At 48.3% G+C, this 24,010-nt stretch overlaps 1 protein-coding gene across 3 annotated transcripts in view; it reads left to right on the forward strand.

Annotated features, from left to right (window-relative positions):
• Window positions 1-1,377: 1,377 nt before the first annotated feature.
• MXI1 (MAX interactor 1, dimerization protein) overlaps window positions 1,378-24,010 on the forward strand; it is a gene marked incomplete at its 5' end in the record, with an annotated part of 99,781 nt that continues 77,148 nt past the window's right edge. Inside the window, 2 exons of one of the 3 annotated variants that reach the window (XM_082673572.1) lie at window positions 1,378-1,639; window positions 20,205-20,337. In XM_082673572.1, coding sequence (XP_082529698.1) covers window positions 1,378-1,639; window positions 20,205-20,337 — 395 coding nt within the window. Of the gene's footprint in view, window positions 1,640-3,675; window positions 3,868-18,126; window positions 18,230-20,204; window positions 20,338-24,010 lie in introns of those variants that run through there. The other 2 variants (XM_082673574.1, XM_082673573.1) reach the window with 2 other exon arrangements.

A 24,010-nucleotide genomic window follows, 5' to 3' on the forward strand; every position in this document is an offset into this window, starting at 1 on the left:
ACGGTTTCCCTGGAGGAAAACTCCAGGTGACCTCGCAAGTTGACAATACTTAGGTGGGCTTATTGCAGATATGTTTTCCAACAAAGTGCAGAAGAGTCTTGTTTCTTGCAACTTATTTCCCCCCTTAGCTGCAGGTAGGGGACTCAGGCTCTTGTCTGGGTCTATACTGGAAGGAAAAGCTCTTACTATGGGCCAGGCAGTGTACTAAGTGCAGATATAATTTAATCAGCACACGAATCTTATCAGAGGTTTCGTGGATGGGGAAACTTAGGCCAAGGGCAGTTATAGGACTCACCCAGGCACACACGCAGTCTGTATGCAGCAGAGCTGGGACTTGAATCCTTCTCTATGGCACTCCTGACTCGCACCGTCCTTCCCGGGCCTGGAGAGCACCCATGGTTCCTGCAGACTCTCACTGGGTCTGCAGTAGCAGTGAAACAATGTCAGCTGGGGCAGGGGTCTTCAGAACCAAAAGGTGGAATTCAGCTGGGGTAGGGGTGGGAGGTTCCTGGGCTGCCACTTCTGCCTTTCTGTCAAATAAAACAGAGCCAGGTGTGGAGGCACCCTACCGTGAGCTTTGCACAGCTGGACTATGGCTGGGAAGAGGAGTGTGGGGAGAGATGCTTACACCTCCTCCCTCTTCCTGGAAAATAACTTTGCATTCGAAGGGAGAAAGAAAGAGTGAGTAAATCTGTAACTGGGATTTGGTGGCCTGGGAATTTCATTTGGCCCCGTGAAGGTAGATGCCCGTGCGTCTGTGAGTGAGTGAGTGAGTGAGTGTGCGTGCATTGGGGGAAGAGAACTTGAGGTCACATGTGACGATATTTTGGATTGGGCTTTTATTTTTTAAGTCATAGCAGCCCCCATTTGTTGGAAACCTACTATGTGCCAGGCATTGGTATTACTCTTATGTGAAGAAAAAGATAGCTAAGTAGTTTGTTTTTATGCCGGTGCGCTCACAGCCTTCGAGTATTTTTTTCCATTCGTGTTTAAATCCTACGCTCTACAATGTGGTAAGATTTGGATAGAGTCGGGGAGTGTGCGGAGACGGGCAGGGGGCGGTCCCTGCCTCGCTTGTCTCCACCTTTTATTTTGACCGGTCTGATGGCGACCGGCTCGCACTAGGACCCAGGCGCCAGAGCGCCTCCGTCTGTCCTGTAGGTTCATTCAATCTCCCATACACACAGACCCACTGCGAGACGGACACACACTCACACTCAGACACACAACTGCACGGAGCGAGGCTCGGGAAGTCAGGTCGCCTCCTCGCCTCGGCGCCTTCTTCGCTCCAGCCAGCCGGTTCTCCCCTGGGGCCCGGAGCTTGGCCGGGCCGCGCCGCCCCAAAACAGGACGAGCTCGGCGGACCCCGGTTCCTCCATGGGCAAACGCGGGCGGCCGCGCAAGGAGGCGCGCTGCGAGGGTGCGGGGCTGGCCCCCGCCGCGCCCCCGGCCGTGACCGCGCCCGAGCCCCCGGCCCAGCCAGAGGAGCTCGCGGGGGCCAAGCTCAGGTGCCCCTTCTCGGACATTTTCAACACCAGCGAGAACTCGATGGAGAAGCACATCAACACTTTTCTGCAGAACGTGCAGATTCTACTCGAGGCCGCCAGCTACCTGGAGCAGATCGAGAAAGAAAACAAAAGTAAGTTTGGGGGCGCTGGCTCCTCCTCGGCGCCCGGCTCTTTCTTCCTCGCCCATTTGGGCGACCCCTGTCGCCTGCTTGACCCCCCTCCCCCAACACACACACATCCAGCCCTCGGCAGTAAAGCCGATGACACCGGAGAAAGGACACGCACGCACAAAGCTGCTAAAGATGTAACAAAGACGAGCGGGGGGAAGGGGGGGGCCTGTCGGTGCGTCCGTCTGTCCGTCTCCCAGAGGCTGGCAGGACCGCTGGGCCGAGGAGCGGGGGAGTGTTGTTGTTTGCTGACAACTGAGCCGAGAGCTCATCTCTTCGAGGTCGCCTTTCTTCCTTTTTTTTTTTTTTTTCCGGAGCCTTCTCGGGCAGACAAGTGTTGTTTTTCTGTCGCTCGTTCCTGGGTGGGGTGGGGATTAGAAGCCGAAAGTTGGAAACTGTAGGCAGAGCTTAGCGGTTCCAGAAAGAAAACACACAGACACACACGACAACGATAACACCAACAACCAAACAGCCCTCCACGGCGTGGGCTCGGGCTGGCTCGGGTCTTCTTCTCCCTCCTGTCTACTTTGCTTTTTCCTCTCCTCTCGCAGCAAGGCTGGGCTCAGGCCATCGCGTCCACGGATACAGTCCTCCTGCGCCTCTGGTGCCCTGTGGTTTCCTCACCGCCTCCCCCCCCCCCCCCCGAAAGAAACAGGCCGGCAAAGCCAAGCACCGCCAGCAGCTCGCCCCGGACCCGCCGCCCTGCGCCCGGGAAACTTGGCGAGGGGGACGCAGCCAGAAGGAAACTTTGGGATCTCGCAGGAAACAATAGTTATGGAAGAAGGTGTAGGCTGTTATGTTCGGTTTTTTTTATTTTCCGGGATACGGCTCCCGAGTGAGCGCGCTGGGCGAGGAAGGCAAATGCCTTCCTCGTGGATTTCTACTGTTCCCCCCCCACCCCAGATTCAGGTGGAGAGCGATGCTTGGGGGTGGTGGTGCTGGGAGCCCCACCCCGGCCTGGCCTCCTTTTTGTATTTGTTTGTTTCATTTTTGCCTCTGCCAACTGGGTTCCCCCATCCTCCCCAGGCAGTCGCTCAGCGCCGTTAACGGGGGCACGCGTGTGCGGCGTTTCCAGCACGGTCCTCACAAATAATAGCTGCGAGAAGGGCGAAGGGGCCGAGGAATATAGACTGACAGAGTAGAGAAAAGCAGGCTGTTTAATCTGTCCGAACAAGTAGGAAGATCAATGAGATGAGAGAGAGAGGAGGAGAGAGAGAGAGAAAGAAAGAAAGGAAGAAAGAAAGAAAGAAAGAAAAGAAAGAAAGGGTCCGATTGCAACGTGTCAGATCTTGCAACCTACTCCCCCTCCCCCAAACACAACAACAACCCTCAAACACAAAAACACCTTAGCTGACCGACACCCCAGGCCTTCGGGGTTAAAGTAACCGTGTGATGGCAGCGAAATCGTGCAGTAGCTTAAGGCAAAAACAAGGATTTGTGTAGCGTGGTCGGTGGTGCGTTCTTTTCTTCTCTCCTGTTTTCTCGGAGTGCCTGGGTTGCGAGAAAGGCGCATCGTCGGCTGTGTAGCTGAATGTTTGCGATTATTCATGGGATTTTGGGGGGGGCAGTGTGCATTCGTCAATAGGGTAGTTTCTGAAAAGCCAGAGCTGGTGGGGAGGTGGGGGAAGACGTGGTTTTGTTTGGTGTGTTCGCTTTTGTTGGAAGGGGGAGGGGCGTGATTTCTTACGCTATCCCCCGCCCGGGTGCCCTGTTCCCCTGAGTCTGTCCCGTGGCGCCGGCTCTGGCCGGGGGTGCACCCAAAGAGGGCACCTTGGCAGTGTGTGGCAAACCTGGTTGGCCCCCTCCGACCCCCTCTACAGAAGGGTGTACTAAACAGGCTGCTGGAGCTTCCACCGCATCCCTCGCCCCCCGCCCCTCGCACTCGCAGACAATCGGAGACCTCTGCTCCCCACCTCGCCGCCCCCACCCTCGCTCCCCCGGCCGCCTCGGCCGCCGCCACCTCCTTGTTTACCGGTGCCAGGGCTCTGGCGTGGCCACCAGTCACGTAAGCAGAGGGCCGGGCGCGCTGGGCCGGGCTGCCCCGCACCGGGCGGGCCAGCGGCAGCGGAGCCAGGCTCCCGAGACCGTGGAAGCCAAGGGGCTTCCTCCTGGTCCCTTTCCCGAGGTGTCCGCGCTGCAAGACCCCGAGAGGGGCTCGGGAACCTGGGCGCCCCAATCGAAGTCAACTTCGTGTGCGTAATCAGCCCCTCGGCCCCGCTGCCCCCCTCCTTCGGCCGGCTCCCCGCGGGAGTATTTTTAGCTCTCTTGCCTCTTTTCGCAGCCGCTGTTTGGCTCAGCATGACGTGATGCCAGCGGCCCCCAGATTTCCCCGAGAGCGGGAACTCCGCTCGAGGCCCTTGCCCCCTCCCCAACAGCTCACGCAGGCGAGGGTGACCTCCAGCAAACTATGGGGCGACCATCCGCAGGGCCCTCTATTATCTCCCCCTTAAAATTGGAGCGGCCCACGGAGGCCACTTTATTTTCCCCACTCTCGCCCCGCCTCCCGCCCATCTCGGTCTCCTAGTACGGAAAACAGCGGGCCCTACATCTGCCTCATTTTATTAGGGGTGCTTCTTCGCGCTGGCAGCGCTCGCCGTTGTTTTCTGCTCGCTGCACACAATGCCCGCGCGTCACGGCGCTCCGCGTGTGCACAGCAATAATGCGAGTCGGGGGGCGGGTCGTGCGTGCGTCGGTTTCGGGCACTGAGGGTCCCTCCGCGCGCGCAGGACTTGTTTTGCTTCAGAGCCCCGCTTTCCGAAACGCTTACATCATTCAGTCGTTGGGGGAGGGAGGGGAATCTAGGCGTTCCGATAGGATTACAGCGTTTCTCAGGTCCCTGGTTTTTGGAAGGAAGCAAGGACCCTAGCTTTTTAATTATTTTTATGATTGGGCCGGGGGGGCTCAAGTTTTGTTAGTTGGGCAAGGTTTTTTTGTTTGTTTCCTTAGGTCACTACTGCAAAGGGCATTACTGGCCGGCTCAGGTGCACAATCTCCCCGCTTTCATTTCAGCCAGTTCTCCTGTAATCACTTGATCTCAGTTTCTCCGCCTTCTCCTCTTCCCCCTCCCAGCTAGAGACACATGGTTTCCACATGGAGACAAACTTCTTTCCTCTGACTGGACTTGACCTAGCAGCGTCGCTCAGCCAATCGGCAGCTTCAGCTTCCTCTAACGTCACGCGTTGCTGAGGCCAGAGACTGGGGGGTGGAGCCAGGAGGCAAGCCAGAAAATCACGGGGAGCTCTAGTTTGGCCAGCTGGTACAGTCCCTTCTTAAAGGGACGCTCTTCACCCGGGAGTTGAGCCTCAATTCTCCATTTCGGGTTCTGTGAGACATTCGCGAAATGCACCGATAAGGCCCTGGTCACGAGTTTACACGTTCCGCTTTTACCGTTTGCAAAGTATTTACTTGGCAGGAGCTTGCCTTATTTTCCGTTGTCACCAGAACTGCTTTTCATGGCTTCTTTGAGGTTTCCGTACTAGGAGAGCTCACTGAGTGTACACAGTACTGAATTATTCTCAGTATATATAATGAGTTTTCTTGGGGTGTTCAAATTAAGTCACTCAGTATTGACTGCTCTGTGCAAGGCAAGGATTGCTTAGGATATGCTGGTACATTCTCCCAAAGTTCCAACTGATGTGAATCCCTGAGAATCTCAAACTAAAGGCCTCCAGAAATATTAATCATGGATACTGTGACCCTGTTTTCACAAATTCAGAAATTATACATAAATAACCTCTGACATATCACCCATATCCATTTGGGGTCCAGTGGAGGGATAGTAATTTAGGACTGACTGATTAGTAGAGAAAATATGTACTTCCTGTTTTGGAAAAGGTTAAAAATGAAAGGGAATAAGAAAGAAATTCACAAAAGGGTGTTCTGTGCGTAAAAGTTGTTCAGCAGGCAAGTGGAAGTTACTATAACCGGTGAGGTCTACAGGACAGAAAAGGGCTTCCCAGTCTGTAGGGAAGGTGGCTTTGGGGCAATGCTTAAGATAGAAAAGAATGATTAAATGGGAGTAGAAGCCATGGGTGGGTCTCTGGAGTGCATTACCTGGGTTTGAGGGTGAGGTGCTTTCCTAAGGGCATGGACAGGCCAAAGAGCAGCCTCTTCCTCCAGACAGAGGAAGCTGCTGCTGTGTGGTGTCATTTGGCCCTACCCTGCCTTCCTGACTTAATCTCCTCTGCTCCCATCCAGCAGGTCCACCAGCAAGCAGGCTTTACAGTCATGCGTCTATGCTTGACTTAGACTCTTCCCTCTGTCTAAAATGCCCTCATTCTCTTACTCCCCTGGGGTTATCTGTGTCTTACCTACTCTTCAAGTCCTAGGTCAGTTCCCACCTCCTCCAGGAAACCTCCCCTGGATATTTCTTAAGTCAGGGTAGTTGAGAGAATGAAAGCTTTACAGTCACCCAGAGCAGGGCCCAAATCCCCCCTTCACTGCTTACTGGCTGTGTGACCTTGGGCACAAGTTACCTAACCTTTCTGAGGTTTCATTTCTTTTTTGTAAAACAAGGATAACAATAGCATCGGCCTCCTGCCATTGCTGAACAACTAACTGAGGTTCTCCATTTAAAGTACCTGGAATGTAGTAGGTGCTCAATAAATAGTCACTTCTTTGAGCCTTGATAATCAGCAATTCTCTACTTGTTGGCTGTGCATTAGCTTTATCCTCACAGGGAGAAGATGAGCATCTTGAGGGAAAAGATCACTTACAGTATTTCAGTATATGTCACTGTTGCATAACACTGGGCATATGGTAGACAATATACATCCTTTGATTGGTTGGATTTGTCATTTACTGGCTATGGCACAGTGATCAGGTCTGAAGGCCAGGGGACACATGACAGACTTTCTGAAGACTTGGAGAAGAACTGGAAATACTGATCTCTTCCAAGGAGGGAGGATGTCTCCCATTATCAATGCAGAATGCCCTTGGGCTGTAAAGACCAGGGCTTATAAGGAGATGGTAGGTCAGGCCTAGAGAGCTGAAACTACATCAGCTGTGACCCTATAGACGGATCAGTTATTGGTTTAGAGAGCAGGAAACCAGTGCAATTTATGCTAAAATTGAGGGCTTTGGTGGCAACTAACGTTCACCTAGGTCACATTTCTGTACAGCAGGCATCTTATGATTCATTCATTCATTCACTCCACAAATATGTATTGATCATGTACTATGTGCAATTGCTTTTTTTTCTGAAAACTCCATGGGTTGATTTATGATGGGACTGGAGTAATGTACTTGTTTTTGGTGGAGTTATGTAAAGAGCATTATTAAATCAGGCTTCTGTTTCCTCTGCATCCTAAATTATGTTCCTCAGATTCAACTTTTTTTCCAGTTTTAAATATTATCTCTGCCCATAGGTAAATGCCAGAAATAGACTTTTGAGGATACTGTTGTGGCTTTCAGAGTCCCAGAGCTCCCAGGGACTGGGTAACCTGTGGAGGGAACCCAGGAAAAGCATCCGGACCTTGGGAAGTTAGAGAAGCTGAATTGAGCCATTCCTGGATTGGGAGGTGGGGGCGGGGGGAAGCTCTATCAGATCCAAGGCAAAACAACAGCTGCTCACCTACCTGCCCTCTCTGACCAAAACACTGTCCCACTGATGCACCTAGAAATGGGGGTTTTCATCTGAGGATGGCTGGCAGAAGTCTGGGGGTAGAACTGAAAGAAATGAAGAGGGTGCCGGCATGCGGCGGCAGCAGCAACTAATTGCATTGTATAATGTCAACACTGGCAACTATCTATGGAGTACTGACTATACTTGGTAAAGAATGGGGCTAAACATGCGTTATCTCCTCCAATCTTCACAACAGCCCCATGGCATATGCACTTCTATTACCCCCATTTTACAGAGGGGGTAACCGAGGAACAGGGAGCTGAGTAACTTGCCCAAAGGTCACAGGGTTAATAATGGCAGAGCTGAGTTTTGAACCTAGGCCTCTGATTCGACTGAGCCTACAGTTTTAACCATATATAGGTGTATGCATTTTCCAGCCAAGGAATGAAGTCCAGAGAGGTGAAATGACTTGCTCAAGGTCACCCAATAATCTGAAGCAGAGTGGGTGTTTGTAACACCCTGTTGATTGTCCAGGGTCTTTCTGCACACACTCTGCTTAGAAAAGGTTTAGAAGTGAAGCTGGAGACAGGAGAGCCAACCAGAGAGATTTTGTTTTTGTTTTTCGGAGTTGTTCAACTCTGCTGGCCCTAACTCAAGTTTAGGCTCCTAGGAAACACTACCCCCCTCCTACTGCCTTTCCCAAGTCTGTCCTCTGGACATATTAGAGGACTTGGGGCTGTTGCTATGGTACTAGGGCCAACAGCAGGTTCACCAAAAGCTGGGTCTTTTGCCTTTTAAAAAAAAGCCTGGCCCTGCAGAAATGAATTGGCCACAAAGATTTGCATCAGTCATTGTGGCTTGTTCTGTTTTAGATCCCCCTGCCTCCCTACCCCACCCCCTCTTCCCTACCACCACCACTTTCTATAAATACAGTTGGATAAATATTGATTTAAACTGGGTTTCTGGAGGAGAAGCCCATGGTTGCCCTGGCCTGGTCTTCACTTAGATACCACCAGTATGCCAGGCCTGACACACCTAACCCCTGATAGCGCTGGCTTCCAAATGACCCGTTTGGGGGAGGTGACTTGTGGTTTTGTGGCTTTTGAGTTTAAAAAAGAGAGAGAAAGAAAACGAAGTATAAAAAGCAATAACCCAGCAAAAAATGGGAATCTTCCTGCAGAATGAATAAAGGCATTTTCAGCAGGAAGAAATGGGGGAAGGTTTATGGTAACCTGGCCTTCTGAACCAGTTCTCTTCCCTTTCCCATTCTGCCTTCCACTCCCTTTTGGGTTTTGTTTTAAAGGAGGCAGGTGGTAAGACGGAGCATCAGGGCCAGTAGGAGCCCCAGAGGTCACAGAGCAGCCATCATCCTCACTATACAGACGGGGAGGCCGAGGCCCAGAGAGGGACAGTGGCTTACCCAAGATGACGCAGGAGAGGCAGAACCAGGTCCTTCTGGGCTGTGTTGCCTCCCGCCTGACGTGAGAATGGGTCCCAGGCAGAGCCCCAAACCGGGCTTTTGTTTTACAAGTCAGGTGCTCATAAAGTCAGCAATTCTCAACCCTGGTTTACTGATCCCAGGGTGTGTCCGGTTATTGCAAAGGTCATTGCGACATTCTCAATAGTCTCTCAAAATTGAGCTAATTTGAATTCACCATTTAGAAGAAATATTTTCTTTTACATTTAGTGGGGGGGGGGGGAGTGGGTGGAGCCTGAAGGCGATGACAGTGACAGGATGGCTACCCAGCCTTAACTGAGGAGGAGGAATTCAAGTCTTCCTGGAGGGGCCTCCTTCTGGGGGTGGAGGGTGGAGCTCTGGCTCACACTGGAGAGAAGCTTCAATTCCGCAGGGAGAGACACCTGCTCTCTGGCTCTTCTGCTAAACTAAAGGGAAGTAATTTTCTCGATACTGTTGTCCCTGAGTGGCCTGGCTGGAGGTGTCAAAGCTGTCAGCAGCTGACTTGATCTCTCCTCTCCGGCCAAAACGAATGGGCATTTGCCACCATCCTCCCCGGCTGGAGGTTCCTTCTTTGCTTCCTCATCTTGGCAGAATGCTGTACAGGGCCCCTTGCTTGTGAAATATTTTGAAAGTTCAGGTGACCCTTGTTTTGAGCAATACATCTCCAGGAAATATATGTAAATAGGATCTCTTTTTTTAAAAATTTAGGTTAGAGAACCTTTCTTTAAAAGGCCCCTGTGGCAAATAATTTTATAAAATGTGGAATTATATTGCATGCCAGGAATTCTCCTTAAATGTGTTCTGTGAGTTTGTTCATTCATCCATCCATCAAACTGGTATTTCAGGGGTCCACACTGCTTTATGTCAGGCTCTGTGCTAGGACCTGGAAGTACAGTTTCCTGCCATCATGGAGTTATACTCTATTGCAGTGCCAGATTTAGAAATTCAGTTGTCTTAAAGTAAACCCCAGCCATGTGGGACTGCATCTGACTTGGGCTTTGTGTCTTTGGTTCTAGCCATCATTACAGATAGAACAAAAATTTATGCCGGGCTTCCAAAAAAAGGAATAGTCCCTCCCCTCCCTGCATGCACCCTGCCACCCCCCAGCCTGGTGTTTAAAACCCTTTGTGTTTATCCTTGTAATATTTACAGATCTGACTCTTTTTTTGTTTTTTTTAAAGCTGCCTGAGCTTAGGAAATCAAGTACTGTGTAAGCAACCTTGTAAATGAACACATTCCACTCCTAGTTCTTTACAGACGGGGGCACTCTGCACTTGGAGGATTGTCCCTAGCAGTGCTCCTACCAAGCCTGCTCTCCCATACAACATGCCCTTGGCCTCATACCTCTAATATCCAACTCCAGTGTCTGCCAAGGAAATTTAAACACAGCAAAATTAGAAAGATAAACACAGTGTCCTGAGGGAGAGAAAGATTGGGAAGTTTAAAGCTAATAAAAGGGGATTTGGATTACCTGCTATTTGAGATATTTTACTCCGTGTCTTTATTGCCATTAGCAAGGATACTTGAATAAAGATGATCTGGGACTATTTTAATACTGTTGTATTAAAATGGAGGGCGTGCCCAGGGCTGCTCTGTTTTTGGCCATGGGTGGCAAGTGTAAGTGCATGTGGCCTCTGTTTTTATTTCTACAGGGGCCCAGAACTTCCTAATGATGTCCCTGTGTTATCTCCCTCTTACCTCCACCACACCTGACCATCTCTACCATATTTCTTGACTCCCAAGACTCTTGAGTACCTTGCATGCAACTTTCTTTCCTTTTTTCCACCAGCTGTAAAATTTCTAACACCTGTGAGGAGCCAAGCACCGTGCTTGTTGCTTCCAAAGTGCAGTATGTATGGTCTCCAGTTCCAGTTCTATATTCCAGTGCAAGTGACAGACAAATGGAGAACAGTAAATAATACTTGCCTGTCTCCTGTGAGTCTGATAGCCTGTCCCCAAGGAGGCTGCTGACAGATACAATGTTGTCTCTGTTTTCCAAAGGAATAGTGATAATGGTGCCCTTTTACTGAGCAGTTACTATGTGCCAGCACAATGCTAAGTGCTTTATATTAAATCCTAACAATCATCCAACGGGAGGGTGCTGTCATTATCCTCATTTTATAGATGAGGAAAGCCTTAGCCTTAGCAAGGCTAACTAACTTTCCCAAGGCCACCTGCTAACAAAGAGTGGCGCTGAGACTCAAAACCAGGTTTTTCTTTCTTCCTAGGAGACTTCAGGACTCTGAGAGAAGTGTCAGAGAGCAAGAGGCAAGAAATGGAATCTGGAATGTTTGAGGTTCAGGCTGACGGTCCCCTTGGGAATGCCTCCCTGGAGCGACTTCCTTTACTTCCCATTCATCCTAGGGCAGAGAGAGGGCAGCCAAAACCTTCTGGGACTCTTTAGGCATGGACACTGAAGCCAGATAGGCCCCTTTCTTCTGGAAGGCAATGGTCTAGGGTGTTGCCACTTGCCCTTGCAGTGCCACCTGGCCCAGCACCCCCTGGGGAACTCACCCAACCAGTAGGGCTCCTGAGACTCTGGATGCTACAATGTCAAGGGTGTGAATCCACACCCTGTCAGGCGCTACTAGGTTTCCAGAAGGCACTTGAGCTTGTAGGGCAACTGGTCTGGCCCGTGCTTGGCAAGTGTGAGCCGCACAGATGAGCTTTAGGCCCTGGCTGCCACCTTGCCAGTGTGGGCCAGCTGGTTCTGGTCAAACGGCGTAGGTCCAACCTCTTCCTCTCCTCCATCGAGATCTAGGAAACAAGAGTGATCTTAAATATAACTGGGTTCATGTCATTTATTTGGTTAAAGCCCTTCAATAGTTTCCTTCCTATCTCACTTAGAATAAAATCCATATTCCCTGCATGGCTGTCACCCTTACTGTTTAACCTGAGTGTGGTCTGAAGATGGGTAGCCCTGGTGTCTCCTGGGACCTTGTCAGAAATGGGACTCCCAGGTCCCACCCCAGAGCTGCTGAATCCAAATCTCCATTTTAGCACGATTCCCAGGTGATCTGTGCGCTCGTTAAAGTTTGAGAAGCTGGCCTAGACAGCCCTTGTGATTGCCCTAATCCCTCTACCCACCTAAAGCTACCCCCCATCTCATTTATTATTCATGCCTTATCCTACTTATCACGGTTTACAATGATTTTACTTGCTTATCATCTGTCTATCAGGCTAGAATACAAGCACCTTGAGGACAAAGACCACAAGCAGTTTTGTTCATTGTTCTCTTTAGCATCTAGGTTAGTGCCCAGCATGTAATGGAGGATTAAGGAATCTTCGTTGAACGAATGATGAGTTCTCTGCCTTTAACCTTCTGACCTAGTGTTTATCAACAAGGGAGCTATTGATGAGACAGTTCTTCTTGAGCAGGTTCGCCTGGAATACTGCAGGATTTAACATCCTTGGTTCATCCTCACTAAATGCCAGTAGAACTCCCCAGTCGTGGTGACACTCAAGAAAGACACTCCTACACATTTCTGAAGTCTTCTAGGCGGATGGTATTATGCCTGGGTGAGACCATTGCCCTAACCAATTTTGTCTGACCTTGTCTGACGGAACATACCCTGACGTACGCCGTGGGGTCCAAGAGTTGGGAAATCTAGGTTTGAATCCATTTGCTACCTATGTGGCCTTGGGCAAATCACTTAACCTTTTGGGGCCTCATCTGGGAAACAGGAATCTCAGAGGTGTGTAGAGGATTAAATGAACTGACTATACAAGTGGCACCATGCACATAGTTGGCTCTCATTATGTAGCAGCTAGTAGGCAAGTGGAGGCATGTTGTTCTAGGATTAGAATCAGAATGCTGGAAATAGAAGTGATGGTGAGATCACAGACATCTTTGGCCAGGCAAAGTCCTGGTGTTTTATTCTAAATAGTACACCTGAAGCTGAGAACTCAGCCACGAGACAGCAGGACTGGGTGTGTGATTTAGTGTCCAGGGCTTGGCTGGCCCTAAGAGTGACCTCCACAAGTTTCTGCCACCTGGAAGGGAGTGATGATGCCAAGGGGTAGTGAGGCAGGGTAACTGTAGGCAGGCTCTGGCAGGGGAGGGAGGGTTACCCAGGGCTGTGTCAAGAATGTGGGGCATCCTCTTAGTAGCAGGGGAAGGCCTCTGGTAATATATTTTTTTAAGGCTTTAAAATCAAGTTGCATTTAACTTTGAAAGAATAGGTCATTGCATCCAAAACCTGATAAGTGCAACAAAAAATTACAGTACATTCTTGCTTTTGAATATAGATGGCAAACATTCTAAACAAAATATTAACCCATGGAATGAGCAATTTTATAGAAAAACATACAATGGCTGACCAGGATATATGCCAGAGATGGCTGAAAGTCACAAAGTCTATCAGTATAAATGATTATAACCACAAATTAAAGGAGAATAATACATGACTACAGCAACACATGATGAAATGTCATTTGAAAAAAAGTATTCGGGAGGCATTCCTAATGAAGGAAGCTACTTCCATACAACAAAGATCATTTACCTGTGCTGGTCTTTTAACTAAAGTGATGTAGCGAGGTTGGGCCCGTGGCTTGGGGTCATCACCGGCAGAGGAGTTGATTCTTCCCTTTCCTTAGGGAAGAATGAACCTTGAACAGAAGATGAAACAGAACAGGCTTTGGATCCCTTTGGAATGTAACTTGATCTAGATATTTAAAGGAGAAGGTCTCCATAAATTTAAAAGACCAGAAAATGTATTCCACTTTACTTATCTATTTATTTTTTATTTATTTTATTTTATTTTTTTAAAATTTATTTATTTGTTTGTTTTTGTTTTTTGTTTTTTGGCTGTGTTGGGTCTTCGTTGCTGTGCGCAGGCTTTCCCTAGTTGCGGCTAGCCGGGATACTCTTTGTTGCAGTGTGCGGGATTCTCATTGTCGTGGCTTCTCCTGTTGCAGAGCATGGGCTGTAGGCGCGCAGGCTTCAGTAGTTGTGGCACGTGGGCTCAGTAGTTCTGGCACATGGGCTTAGTTGCTCTATGGCATGTGGGATCTTCCCAGGCCAGGGATCGAACCCATGTTCCCTGCATTGGCAGGTGGATTCTTAACCACTGCACCACCAGGGAAACCCAATATTTACCTATTTATTTTTAAAACCACAAATCAACTAGAAAAAGAATTATGGAGGTGGGTAGAGAGCACAGGATGAGAGTCTGTAAGACTGAGTCCTAACCCTTGCTCCATCAGTTTGATAGATAACTGTGTGACCTTGGTAAGTTACCATACCTCTCTGAGCCTCAGTATTTTCATCTGAAAAATGGAGGCTGGATTGAGGAATAAGCTTAATGATACAAACTTCTATGAAACAAACCATGAAATGTTATTTGGGGGAACATTCACTTGGCATGGCCCTAGCAAGATCCTCCTGCATACTTTATCAGTTGCACCCCCACGTGGGGTGCTCCGGGGTAAGCAAGAGTCTTACACGTGCATATTAATTGAGTCCTGCAATGCAGATTTCTTCTCGGATCCAAGTTAATGCAAAAAAGAAGGAAGAGGACATTCGAGAGATTAACACATCCCTTATAATCACCGAAATAGGCTGCTGTTATAAGGGCCATTTAATAAAATGTAAGAAGCCCTTTTCTAAGAGGGAAGAGATAGGCCAGGATGGAAGTCAAGTGCAGCTGTTTGAGCCTCTGCCAGTGGCCTGATCTCACCAGAAAACCAAAGTTAAAAAACAACAAACTTCCAGATTCAGCGATCTCAGATTAACACTGCCTCCCCCTGCTGTTTCCTCCACCCTCACGTCCTTTCTTTCCCTTTATCCCCAGCTCAGGCACCTGGGTCGTGGTGCTTTTCCGTGTGGTTGGGATGTCAGCCGGCAGCCCTGGCGACTAGAGCTCTGGGAGGCGGCAGCTACCTCTCGGGTTTAGCATTACGTCATCCCTTCTAGACCCAAATTTATCTCGGCTGCACACAGACCCGCAGCTCTGAGCTGCTGCTGACTCGAGGAGAGCTTACGCATGAAGTTAGGCAAGGCTGACTCACTGGGCAGAAGAAAAGGTTTTCTGCTGCTCTTCACGTTTCTGGGCTCCGAGGGGAGAGGCGAGAAGGAGGCTGCGGTTGTCATTTTGGGGTGGGGGATGGAAAGATGTACAATTGTTAACAGTTCTTACTTAGGACCTCAGGACTTACCCTCCCCTGTTCCCACCCTTAAAGATAATTGCGGAAAACAGTGCCCTGCACAGTATACACTTTGCAGTTTCAGGGAAGTTCTCTTAAGCACCAGGTGTCACTAAGACAGTGACTTCGGACTTGCACCTTAACCTCGTGGCCCCTTCCCCTCTATTCATCTTTCCTGTCTGCAGAAACGATATAACACAGACCAGCCTCCTGCATTGTTCATGGATCTGCAGTAAATCATTTGAAAATTTACATTGAGTAAACAGTGCAGGGAGAGGACCCCTCGGAACGGAGAGCTTTGCCTTGTTCTTCCAGAAGGCAGACTGTCCCCATCCAGGCTGTTCGTTACAGGGCTGGGGGACTCTGGAGGACTTTTCCCATCTTCAAAAGAGACTCCCCTGAGTGAGATACTTTAGGGGGAGGACAGAAGAATCAGAAACTATGGGTAAGATTCCAGGTTCTTTTGTCAGTAGACTTTGGAAGGCTTGCTTTTCCTCAGTTTCCCTATTTGTAGTGCAGATTGGATTCATCTGCAAAAGAAAGGCCATGTCTGCCTCTGGGCTTCCCCAGGCTGGGCTGGCGCGGAGGGATGGTTTGTGGGTAGCATCACTCTCCCAAGGCTAGAGCCCCAGGCTTTGTGCTCTAGGAGGCCCTTGTGGCCAATGTCCATGCAAGAACTCTGGGAGTCAGCCGGAGCAGGTCATTTGCTGTTAGAAGAGGCTGGATATTTCCGTACGGAAACCAGTTCTTAACACTGCCCACCATCACCATCACCTTTTCTCTTCTTCAACATATGCAGGTGGCCTTTTGGTGATTCTCGCACTACTTTGCATCTCCTCATCTCCCTCTTGGCCATGGCTTTAAAAGAAGGGTTGGTAAATTCATCTGGAGGTCAACTGTGAAAGGGCAGGCATGTGCTGCAAGCATCCTGCTTTCTCTTAATAGCCTGCTAGGGCTTATGATGTATGGATTTAAACCCATCTTGAACACATGTGTATTTTCAGTTTGTACTTTTTTCCTTGACTGCGTGTCACATGGTTTACCTCCCATTGGGTAGACTTTTGTTATAAAGCTACCTCTTTTAAGTTCCTGGGGTAGCCCTTGGCAATTTGTGATCTGAAGTGGTAGAAACTTTCAACTTTATTAGAAACTTTCAACCTTATTTTTATTTCTACCCTCAACTTACAGATGTTCTGAGTGAACAGGTATTTTCTTTTAAATAATTCCATTCTTCCCCTATCCAACGTGTCCCTTGTTGAATGCGGAGGGTGGTTGTTACCAACACCCAATGGGAAAGCCCAGATCTGAAGTGACCTAGCCAACAGCTGAAAAAGCACAGTTCCTGTTTCAAAGCTTTTACAAAAAAAAAAATCTCCTGTGGCTTGTGAACATCTCTCATTTTGGGTCTCCCTGCATTTGATAGAACATCTATTTGGTTCTTAAATGTGGTGCCAAGTGTAATATTTAATAAGGCTGGTAGAATTTTGCAGATTTTGACCTCATTGGAAATCTTGTTCACTTTGGGAAAAAAAAGGAGGGAAGCATATTAAAATGCAGCATTAAGCCCATGACATTTTTGAGAGTAACGTTTTCATTCTGAGATGGTTATTTTCTGCAGTAGCCACTGGAATGACCACAGGAAGTTCTCCCCTCACCAAGAGCTTCCTGTTATTCTGGATGTCCACCAGCAGGTTAAAATAATCAGGGTGGGGAAAAGTTATGGATGTTTATGCAGTTCCCAGCCTGCTCCTAGAGCTTTCAACAGTTATGACCCTCTTGCCTTTCTTTGCCCTAGACCACAGCTTCTCATTCAGGGGTGATTTTCTGCCCCAAGAGACATCTGGCAATGTCTGGAGACATTTTTGGTAGTCACACCTGAGTTGGTGGTGTGCTACTGGCATCTAGTGGGTAGAGGCCAGGGATGCTGCTGAATATCCTACAATGCACAGGTCTCCAACCCCACCCCCAGTTAGGAATTATTCTCTCAAAATATCAATAATGCTGAGGTTGAGAAACTCTGGTCTAGACTTTGAGGACCTGGAAAGACGGTGGTGGTGAGGGAAGCCATTGGCAGTTTTTTAATGTGGTCCTGCTCTCTTTAGCCTCTGCTTTCAGTTCCTGCTCTATGGAGGAGAGCGTGAGAGGAAATGATCATCATAGCTTCCATTTATTGAGTGACATGTACTAAGTGCTGGAATTATTTAATCTTCACAATTAGCCCTACTGACTACACACTCCTTGAGAGCAAGGTCCATCTCTGTTTATCTCATTACCGTACACATTATGTCTAGTACAGTGCCTGACACATGGCAGGCCCTCAATGCTTGGATAAATAGAGTAATTATATCTGATATAGATGTGAGGAAAATGAGGCCTGAAGAGTCCACACAACTAGTGTTAAGTAGCAGAGTCAGAATTTGAACTGAGCCTCATGTGACTCCAGCACCAAACCACTGAATTGTATCCCTCACTTGCAGCACCAAAGAGGTTTTCTAGCTTCTAAAATCTCGAGGTTTTCTAGCCTTTTCTCCTCCTGAGGGAGGGGAAAGGAGTTTTAAAAAATAAGATTAAAAAAAACCCAAAACACTACCTCTCTGTGAAAACTGAGGTGGAAGAAGGGCCTTATGGGAGCCCTCTCTGGCTCTGATAGGATCACCCCTTGCTCCTGAACAGGGATTTTTGGCTTTTCAAGTATTTATTCTGCACATGGGGCAACCAAGGCACACAAGTTACAGGAGACAGTAGTAGTAGATAGAAAACTGGAGCGTGGCACTGTGGATCAAGCATGCTTCAGCTCCTAGGCGCCCGCCGGGAGTCATTGAGAAAAGGGCTCCCAGAGAGCAGACTCACAGTTCGCTCAAATCCTTCCCTCCGCGAAGCAAAGCCCAGAGAGCTTCTTAGTCTTTGCGTCTAGGAGGTACAAGTCGAGCGGGACTACATCTCCCGGCGGCCATTGCGGAATTTGGCAAGGCGCAGGCGCACTGAAGTGGCGTGCGTACTACGACTCCCGGCGTGCAGTGGGCGGGGCGGGACTACATTTCCCAGGAGGCAGAGGAAGGGGCGGGAGGGGGCGGGCCGCGGCGCTGCTCCCGCCCCTCCCCCGTGCTCGCGCGGAGAGGTAAACAAACTCCGCGCCGGCTGTCTGCTGAGCCGCGGGGGCGGCGGGGCGGCTGGGAGCGCGCGGAGCCGCGGCGGGGCTAGCCCGCCCGCCGCCGCACATGTCCCGGGGCGGTGCCGGATTGTAGCCGCCTGAGGCGCCTCCTGTCGGCCGGGGAAGGGAGCGCGGAGAGGCCCCTGTCGCCGCCCGCGGTGCCCATGGAGCAGGTGCGGATGATCAACGTGCAGCGCCTGCTGGAGGCGGCCGAGTTTTTGGAGCGCCGCGACCGAGGTAACGGCTGGACGCCGTCGCCTCCTCCACCGCCTGAGCCCGCGCACTCCAGCTCCGCTCAGGGAGTGCGGTGCGGCGGGTGAGGGGTGCGTGTGTGAGGAGGTTGAGTGTGTGAAGAGGGGGTGCGTGTGTGAGGCGGGGGGGTGCGTGTGTGAGGAGGGGGTGCGTGTGTGAGGAGGGGGGTCCGTGTGTGAGGGGGGTGCGTGTGTGAGGAGGGGTGCGAGTGTAAGGAGGGGGTTGCGTGTGTGAGGGGGTGCGTGTGTGAGGAGGGGGTGCTTGTGAGCAGGGGTTGCGTGTGTGAAGGGGGTGCGTGTGTGAAGGGGGTGCGTGTGTGAAGAGGGGGTTGTGTGTGTGAGGGGGGTGCGTGTGTGAGGAGGGGGCTGCGTGTGTGCGTGTGTGGGGGTTGCGTGTGTGAGGAGGGGTGCGAGTGTAAGGAGGGGGGTGCGTGTGTGAGGGGGTTGCGTGTGTGAGGGTGTGTGTGTGAGGAGGGGGTGCGTGTGTGAGGGGGTGCATGTGTGAGGGGGTTGCGTGTGTGAGGAGGGGGTTGCGTGTGTGAGGAGGGGGTTGCGTGTGTGAGGGGGTGCGTGTGTGAGGGGGTGCGTGTGTGAGGAGGGGCTGCGTGTGTGAGGGGGTGCGTTGTGAGGAGGGGGCTGCGTGTGTGAGGGGGGTGCGTGTGTGAGGAGGGGGCTGCGTGTGTGAGGGGGTGCGTGTGTGAGGAGGGGGTTGCGTGTGTGAGGGGGTGCGTGTGTGAGGAGGGGGCTGCGTGTGTGAGGGGGTGTGTGTGTGAGGAGGGGGCTGCGTGTGTGAGGGGTGCGTGTGTGAGGAGGGGTGCGTGTGTGAGGGGGTGCGTGTGTGAGGAGGGGGTTGCGTGTGTGAGGGGGTGCGTGTGTGAGGAGGGGGTTGCGTGTGTGAGGGGGTGCGTGTGTGAGGAGGGGGCTGCGTGTGTGAGGGGGTGCGTGTGTGAGGAGGGGTGCGTGTGTGGGGAGGGGTGAGTGTGTGAGGAGGGGTGAGTGTGTGAGGGTGTGCGTGTGAGAGAGGGTGGGCATGTGAGTGGAGAGGTGCATGAGGCAGCAGGTATGTGAGGGGAGGAGTACCACTGGTGCCTGCGTGAGGGGGCACATGTGGGTGTGTGTATGTTAATGAAGGGGAGGAGACTGTCACCTGGGGGAGATGGAGAGAGGGGTCAGGCTGGACCTGGGAGCTGCCCTGAGTGGAGGTGGACCAGAGGAGAGGGAAGGAGGGTGTTGAGAATGGAGGTGATCTGAGGACCTGGGAGGAAAGAGGATGCAAAGAACTGGAGGAAAGGGCTGGGAGCAGTGCAGGTAGGGGTGGAGGAGACAAGGCTGAGAGCAAAGAAAGGGAACGCCTGCTGAAGAGCACGGCGGAGGACAGACACTCGTGGCCAAGGGACCTCTTCGAATCTGAAGTGCGATGCGATGGAATCCCCTTAGGAATGGAGACTAAGGGAGATGTAGAGAGATTGGGGTATGAAGAGTACAGCCCCTGGAAATTGTGTTGAGAGAAAGTGTCCTCCTAAGACTAGGTGATTGAATTATTTGAAGTACACAAAAACGTGGGGCTTAGAGAGACACCTTCTAGAAGGGGGATAGTTAAAGGAAAAGGGATTTTGAGGCAAGTGAAATAATTTAGGTGAATGGTAATTGGTCTCAGAAATGAGGGTGTTTGAGTCAAGAATTCTTGGAGAAGAGGATTTTGGAGAGGAGGGAGAAGTTCCTTGGTTTAGAGGAGGTGTTGGTACACCTTCCTGGGGTGAGTTGGGTCTGTATATGTCACAGGATTGATGACCAGGGAAGGACTGGGAATTTTATCTTCCAACCAGAAAGAGTGGAAAAAATTTATCTCTTTTTCTTCTCTTGTTTTCAGCAACCTGTTACTGCAAGGACTTGAGATCTGTAGATCCATGAATTTGGGTATATTCCTCTTGTCATATCTTTTTTTCTTGCCGTTTCTTTAGAGTGTGAACATGGCTACGCCTCAGCGTTCCCCTCCATGCCGAGCCCCCGGCTGCAGCATTCAAAGCCCCCACGGAGGTTGAGCCGGGCACAGAAACACAGCAGCGGGAGCAGCAACACCAGCACTGCCAACAGGTAGCAAGCTGGGGAGGTTTAAAAAGGGCAGTTGGAGGGAGGGAGCACATACTCAGGCAGAAGTGCTGGCCCAACTGACCTCAGTTCTCTAATACCAAGTCTAGAGCAACACTGAACAGCCAAATGGAAACAGCCTTTCCCACCATCCCTCGGGATTTGGCCCTTTTAAAATAATAAAGTCTCGGAATCATAACCTACCTTTGTGTAGAAGGGAAGAAATAGAATCTGGAAAGACAACGAAAGACGTTCTTGCTGGGGATTATTAAGTGGAGATGTCTGTGACTGAGAGCGATAGTAAGTTCAGAGACCTGGCAGCATGTGTCCATGCATGCAGCCCCATGCTAAATGCAATCTCGGGCCAGCTTTAAACTTGGACGATCCAAAAATTTTTAAAAATCAGAAATAGCTCAGGCAGGATATAAAACAGAATCAAGGGTTTTGTCAAAGGAATAAAAATATTTAGGTAGAGTAGGAAGTTAGTGGGCACAGTCTATTTTTTTTTTGTTTAAGGATGATAAGATTGAATTGGGAACTTTTAAAGCAAAAAAAAAAAAAAAAAAAAAAAGAAAGAAGGTGCTTATTCTTCAATCAAAACAGAAACTTAGAAAATGCTTACTTGGCTGTACTCAGACATAGTTGACTTATATTTTTTTGAAAATTTTTGGTAGTGTCTGGCTGTCTCTTCAGTGTTTTTGTTCTAGAGGGTCAGTGAATTCTAAAGATTCATCTCATATGAAGTTTTCAAAAGTCCAGTCTTAAAAGAAAGTCAAAATCAACAGATGCTTGCCTTTTCCATTGATAAAAGGAATTAAATGAGATCTTTTTTTCCAAAGTTTGGTCTAGAGAATGTAAGCATTCATTTTGGAGGGACACAGAACAATCTCTGGATAACTAAGTTTGCCTGAAGACTTTGGAGAGCTCCAGACAGGAAATTGAGTAACACTTGGGGAGGTGGATTGGGGAGGGAGCAGGAGTAGGGGCTCTAACTCATTGATGCAGAAAACCTGAGGTTCCTGTATATAACAGAGCTCAAAATGTTGGATCGTCCCACTCTGGATTACTGAGGCACATCACTAGGATTCACTCTTCTTTCTTTGACTTATCTTTAAAGCTGTGTTTCCTTTATGGCTTCTTTTCTTCATTAAGACTATTCTGTGTATTTTAAACAATTTTTAAAATTATAACAATAATTAGCCATAAGTGTAATATGCTGTATTTATGTTTATGTGTGGATCTAGAGGGTTTGTTGTGGTATGGTAGGTTTGGGATGAAAATACGTAGTGTGATATGCAGCATTAAACAAAAAGCACACATAAATTTTCTTGCCCCTCACAGTTTCTCTGGTTAAGGGATCATCAATTAAAACCTGTATTCAGGAATTTATAAGTTTTCCAATCCATGTGTAGATTAAAAAAAAAATTTTTTTAACTTCGAGACATGGGAGAAATACCAGGTAGGAAACCAAACGTGGATTCTGCCATGCTGCAAGTATTTATTGTTTCCTACTTTCTAGAAATCAAGTATATGATCTCATTACATTTTTTCTCTGTCCTTTACTGTCGTCATAGTAAGTTGAGGGATGAACTACATACTCACCAAGGTCCCACCTTCCCCTGAAGTTCTGTGACACTGATTTATTGATAGTTTTAGAGATCAGTTACTATATTGGTTATTCAGTACACCACCCCATCATTGCAAATGTGACATTTTTACTAACAACTCAAGGATTATAGAGGTATGAATAAGATGTGTATTTCTAGATTTTACCAGTTATGTTACAGGTCATTAATGTCTTTGTCATCTGTTGACTTATACTTTGCTTAGCTTGGGGTTTTGACTAAGTGATGTTTCTCTTTCATGCTAGTGTTCTTGTCAGGATTCTACTATTGTGTGTGGGACCACATTGCTAATTACTGTGTATTTTAGCACAGCATGTCAGAAAATTTGTAACACTACAAGTATGCCATGTTGTTCTTAGTACCCAAGGGAAAATAATTACATGTACAGTTGGACCACCTAAGACTAAGTAAAGTAATTTTTCATGGGAATATAAATAGTAAGAAAGAAAGAAGAAGAGAGAGAGAAAGAAAAAGAGATTTTAGGATATGTTATCTCAAGGTCCACCCATGTGTGGGATTTAGGGTGGGGCCTTTAGATGAGAACTAGTATGTTAAAGTGGAACACTAGAAATTATTTCTCCTTACCATTTAAGATTTCTGCTTCATGGAGTAGGGAACCAGGGATCAAATTCTAATACTGGGGTACTTGGGAGATAGTGTTGTTGTTTCATTTGTAAGGGAGCACTGTAGACTCCCTGTTAACTTTAAGTCTATTACTGGATTTAATAAAGATTTTATTATACTGGTTGCATAAAGCAGAAAGAAAGAAAACTTGTAAAAATTTTCATTTATTAGTCATCTGAAACAAGGAAAGGAATAGAGTTGATGAGTATATGCGTCTTATTTTCCTGATCAAAAAGCTACCTATATGGAGGTTGCTGTTCTTATGCGTCTTGAACATTGATCTCTTGTATGTCATAAAGTGACATTTGTTCCCTGACATTGTAGCATCCTTAAGATATAATGTTGGTTGACTTTTCCCCCCTAATATTCTCAGATATAATATGATATTCCTGATATAAAATGTTACTTCATAAATTTATGCTGAGAGTTGGCTCATAATATTATAAATTCCTATTCCTCCTTTCTCCCAAGCCTTGAAACCGTACTTTCATAGAAGTAAAAAGGAGAGAAAATGCGTGATGTAATGTGAGTTTAAAAGCATGTACCTTGAAAATCCCAGTAATTTTATCATTTGGAATCCTTTATCAATTAGGAGGTGGGATCTGTAATACATAATTATTTTTTAAATTCATGGTTGACTTTAGTCTTGGTTCATGGCCTTCTGGCACACTTCCAAAAATCACCCTTGCTGAGATGTTACTGCTATTAGAGAACTGGCTGCAATTGCTATCTGGCTCATTGAGTAGTATAAGATAAGTTCAAATTCCCAGCTTCTTTACTGTTTGGTCTCACAACTGAAAAATAGTAAGATCTGTCATCTTTAAAACTCTACTGACACTACTCTACATGGCTTTAGCGTAACATTGATTTCCTCCTAAATATCTCTTGAACCTGCCTTTTCTCTTAGCTTCGTTGCTACGCTCCTAATCCAAGGTACTATCACTCCTCACCTGGACAGCTGTCGCGACCTCCTAACTGGTATCCCTGCAACCACTCTTGTCCCAAATACAATTCTGATGAATTATATTGGCTAGCCTTCCTTCAATTGCTTCAATATACCATGTTTCCTCCTACCTCAGGGTCTTTGCACATACTCTGTTCTCTTCTGAGAATCATTTTTCTTCCCCATGTTATCTCTATCTAATTACACTCTTACTTCAGCTCAATAATAACTTCTTCAGGGAAGCCTTTTCCGCATCTGCCAAACTAGAACAGGTATTCACATACCTCATGGCATCCCTACTTTTCCTTCACTGTTTATCACAGTCTGTAGAAATACAGTTATCTGATTGATAAATTCATGTCTCATTTATTGGACTAAAAACTCCATGAAGGCAAGGATTGAATCTCTTCTGCTTAAAGATTTATCCCCAGTACCCATCACAGTGCTCTGTACACAGTAGATGTTTTTGAAGAATGGAAGGTTTTCA

This window comes from Grampus griseus (assembly GCF_964374135.1).
Source record: "Grampus griseus genome assembly, chromosome: 16".
Classification (NCBI taxonomy): domain Eukaryota; kingdom Metazoa; phylum Chordata; class Mammalia; order Artiodactyla; family Delphinidae; genus Grampus; species Grampus griseus.